Below are 4,809 nucleotides of genomic sequence, written 5' to 3' on the forward strand. Positions count from 1 at the left end.
AGTGGGTGGCCCCATCTCTCATCCTAGGGATCATGCCTAATCCCTGGATATGGTCTTGATAGGTTCTCCCTCCTGCTTGTGGGAAATTTCAGCTAATGTCCTCACTGTGTAGTCCTAGGAGACTCTTGCTTTCCTGGCATCTGGGACTTTCTAGTTACTACCCCCATTGCTCCAATTCCCCACCCCCAATGCTACAAACCCCTGTTCAATCTCCTAACCATCTGTACATGGAAACTAGACCTCTTGACAGGCTAGCCCAACTTCCCTCCCCTTTGTCCCAGGCCTTTTCAGGATGCAAGTTTGAATTGTATATACATGCTAGGGATGTATCACCAGCTAATACAAGACTTAAATTGAGACAGGAGATATTGTACAGCTAAATCATGTCTGTTCATAGATTGATCATTACTGAGTTTGAAATCATGATCTATATTTGGAATGAATTCATTTTTATATGCTTTTAGATTTTATTTTATATGATATATACAAGTATTTTGCCTATATCTAAATATGTGTACTGTCAACATGTCTGGTGCCTATTCAGGTCCAAAGATGGTGTCAGTGTGACGGTTGATTTGCACTTGGCCCAAGGAATCGCACTATTAGGATGTGTGGCCTTGCTGGAGTAGGTGTGTCACTGTTGGCATGGCCTTAAGGCCCTCACCCTAGCTGCATGGAAGTTAGTCTTCTACCAGTAGCCTTCAGATGAAAATGTAGAACTCTCAGCTCCTCCTGTACAATTTCTGCATGGATGCTGCCATGTTTCTGCCTTGATTATAATAGACTGAACCTCTGAACCTGTAATCCAGGCCTAATTAAACATCCTTTATAAGACTTGTATTGGTTATTGTAACTATTCATAGCAGTAAATCCCTAACTAAGACAGTCAGATTCCCTAGGACTGTAGTTACAGTCAGATGTGAGCTATGATGTGATTGCTAGAAATCAAACTCCAGGTCCTCCGTTGGAGAAAAAACTGCCTTTATCCACTCAGAAAACTCCTTAGCATTTGTTTGTTCATTTATTAAGGGCTTGGATTGAAACACAGTGGGATGACCACTGTTCTCTGCAAATATATTTCAAGACCTTGATCACGTTCATACATAAAAAAAAGACAAAAATCCACTCATGAAACATCAAGAACTGCTTCAATATTCAAAAACCAAAAGGTAAAAAGAAAACCCAAACAATAACTTCTACTTCTTTTATTAATTATTGAAAATCATTAGAGGGGAAGGATGAAACAGTTACCTCACCTTCTTGATCTACATGAAAATGCAGAGTGAGCAAATAGGCATAGTACGTAAGTTCAAACTATCTAAATTCTTTTCAGCTAATAAGAAACACATCAGAATATGACCTTGTGGAATGCTAATATACCATTGACACAAACTGGGACCACATCGAGATGAAACTTTCAGTTGGGGAAAACATCAGGCTTAAATGAAATTCTCTTGTCTCCTAAAGCATCTGCCAATAATTGTATCAAACTTTATATCAGTAAAACGCATGTATTATAAAACACCTATATAGTAACATTCAGTACTAAATACATGGAACCACACAGGAAATGCATTTTTTTCTTTGTAGACACCATTTATTGGATTGAATTTTTTTCACTTTCACTTTTTTTAAATTGGAAATTTTATTTACATGTTAAATGTTGTCCCCTTTCCCAATCCCCCTGCCACAGAATACCCCTCTTCTACCCCCTCCCCCTGCTTCTATGAGTGTGTTCCCCAACACACCCACCCTCTCCTGCCTTACCACCCTGGCATTCCCCTACACTGAGACATTAAACCTTCACAAGGCCAAGGGCCTTTCCTCCTCCCATTGATGCCCAACAAGGCCATCCTCTGCTACATATGCAGTTAGAGTAATGTGTACTCTTTGGTTCATAGCTTAGTCTCTGGGAGCTCTGGGAAGTCTGATTGGTTTGTATTGTTGTTCTTCCTATGGGGTTGCAAACCTCTTCAACTACTTCAGACCTTTCTCTCTAACTTTAGGACCCCATGCTCAGTCCAATGGTTGGCTGTGAGTGCTGCTGTACTTGTCAGGCTCTGGCAGAGCCTCTCCAGAGACAGCTATATCAGGCTTCTGACAGCAAGCAGGAAGTGCTTTTTCTAAAGAGCTCAGCCAGAATTAGTTAACTGACAGGAACTCAACTGGATTTGTTCTGTAAACCGAAATTATTAAAATTGCATGATTAAGATGCAGAAGGGGATACTACACAAATATGTTTGTGTGTGTACAAGTGTTGTGATTGAAATACCTAAGAGGCAGACAGAGCAAATTAGATGCAAATAAAACTAAAGAATAATTTGTGGATCAATAACATTTCTAAGAATTTAATTTTAAATGAAAAATGTTTAAGCTTTAAAAGAAATACTGTAGTCAAACAAGGAAATATCCATTTGCAATTTGAGATGAAAGGGTATTATGCCTGGAATTTAAAACGTTTAAGGAAAAATGAATTAAGAGGACTGAAGGTAGATGAGATAAGCAGAGCAAAAACTTCAAAATAGTTGAGCATTGAATTATATTGGGGGATTATTTACAACAGTGTTTCAACATTAATGAATTTTATAAAGGTTCATGGAATAAGAAAAACTTTTATCATGCCATGAAAAGCAGATCTGTTTTTCGTTTTAGTATGAGTCAGAGAACAAGATATGAAGTTAACAGAATTCTGATACCCATTTACACATATACTATGTTGATGTCTATTCTTCATTATCAACTTTACTACATCTGGAACTAAAGCTCCAAAACTGAGGGCATGCATATGAGAGAATTTTGCTTAATTTGAAGTATTAATATCTAATTCAAATCCACATTTTTGAGACACCAGGGCACACCCTTTATGTACATTTCTGGACCTGTAAAAAGACATAAACGTGATCTAGATTCTGAGGATGGAAAGAATAGTTTTAATCTAGATCAAATCTAATAAAACCCTTCTGCTGGAATCCTATATTAGGACATGGAAGAAGGAAGCTATTTCTCTTTGTTTGCCCCACCTTGCTAACAAGTCCATTACTTCACTGACATTAGAGCCTTCTCCTCCTTCATGGTTCTAGTATATACTAAAGAGCAACTGAAATATCAGACATTCTTGACTGAGTGACTAGTAGATTCTCGACCTTTCTGTTTGTAGACAACCATTATTGTATTAGCTGGATTGAATCCTATAATATCATTGTAATAAATTGTGTGTCTGTCTCTGGTGTGTGTGTGTGTGTATATGTGTGTGTGTGTGTGTTTGTGTGTGTGTGTATGTGTGTTTGTGTGTGTGTTTATAGGTGTGTGTTTGTGTGTGTGTGTATGTGCAGGTGTTGTGTGTGTGTGTGTGTGTGTGTGTGTGTGTGTGTTTGTATGGTGTTTGTGTATGTGAGAGAGAGAATATAGTTTTGTGAGAGAGCATGATTCTAAGACAAGTATGTTTACTGATTATTTACCTTAAACAACCATATTTAAAATTTAGATTCTGTTACACAATTTTGGAAGTTGGAATGAAAAAAACCACCACCACTACCAACAAAACCCAAACAAACACACAAAAACAAAATGCAAAAAAACTAAGACAAACAATTCAACCAAAAAAGTAATAAACCAAATAGGAAAGAATGATAAATGTCATTTTGCCATTTTTTTGTCATAAGCTACTCAGGGCAGGGTTTGATATCCTTGGAAAATCTAAGTCAGTAAATTAAACTCCAATTAAATCACTCTGTGCATCCCAAAATCAACCACCAAGTATTTTGAATTTTCAATGTTATGCATGCTGTAAATTTATTTTCAGACAAGAGGAAGGCTATCCTTTTCCATTGAAGGACAATAAGAAATAAAAATGATAGCACTTAACAAAAACAGTATGGCAGATACGCTTGCCACTCCCATGGCACGTCCTGCTCTTTGAGCATATGGAAAAAGTGGCATTTGAAAAGAAGGCAGGAAACACACCCCCTCCTTGCTGGGCACAGAGAAGTAATTACACATAACAGCAAGAAAAATAAAGGTGCTAGCAACAGCGTTGAGAACAGCTGAAAGAACAAATGGATTGTAGTCATCATTCTTCTGCACCCTCTCGGTGTACAACTGCTGTAGAGCAAAAACAGCACAAACTGTCCCAACCAGACCAATAATGTTTGCAACTAGGAGCAGATGTTGAGCCAGCCGAATATCCAAAGGAACAAGGGCATCACGGTAGGTGTAGTGATGGCAAGCTTGCTGGTGACTAGAGTTGTCAATGTGGTGGCAGATACAGGCCCTCCACATACCTATAAAAGCCATGCTTGGGGAGGAAACTATGGGTTCCTCCAAATACCAAACTCGCCATTCTGGAAGGCCCATAGATGTGCTGCACATTATCCATGCAATGGTGGCCAAGGCGAAACCTCTTATTTGGTGATTGGCAGACTTGTTGAACAAGACCATGCTGGCATCAAATATGTGGAAACTGAAAAATAAATGCAGGAACATATGAAGGTGCCTACATTCAGTCATCAATAGTGCTTTTTAGATTAGCCATACTGAAATTGTATTCTTGTGTTTTAAAAACATAGCCCTTTCTCATTAAGATGTACAATTATGAGAATAGTTTGAGAAAAAAAATAGAAGGGCCCTGTGACAGTATTTGCTGAGAACTTCACAATATTCAAAGATTAACAGATTCTGATACATAAACTTTACTTGTTGGTATATATTACCTTAAAACAAACCCATTCACCAGAATACTCACCACACAACTAACAAGATAAAAATTTACAATTTAGAAACAAGGGAAATCTTCAAAAGGAAGCAAATTGT

At 37.9% G+C, this 4,809-nt stretch overlaps 1 protein-coding gene across 1 annotated transcript; it reads right to left on the reverse strand.

Annotated features, from left to right (window-relative positions):
• Positions 1-3,798: 3,798 nt before the first annotated feature.
• Positions 3,799-4,452, reverse strand: LOC127675811 (claudin-34-like). The gene has a single exon (XM_052171935.1). The coding sequence runs from the start codon at positions 4,435-4,437 to the stop codon at positions 3,799-3,801; it is 639 nt and encodes a 212-aa protein (XP_052027895.1). The 5' UTR covers positions 4,438-4,452.
• Between the last annotated feature and the right edge of the window lie 357 nt (positions 4,453-4,809).

The sequence above is a fragment of the Apodemus sylvaticus genome, chromosome X (assembly GCF_947179515.1).
Source record: "Apodemus sylvaticus chromosome X, mApoSyl1.1, whole genome shotgun sequence".
Taxonomy (NCBI): Eukaryota; Metazoa; Chordata; class Mammalia; order Rodentia; family Muridae; genus Apodemus; species Apodemus sylvaticus.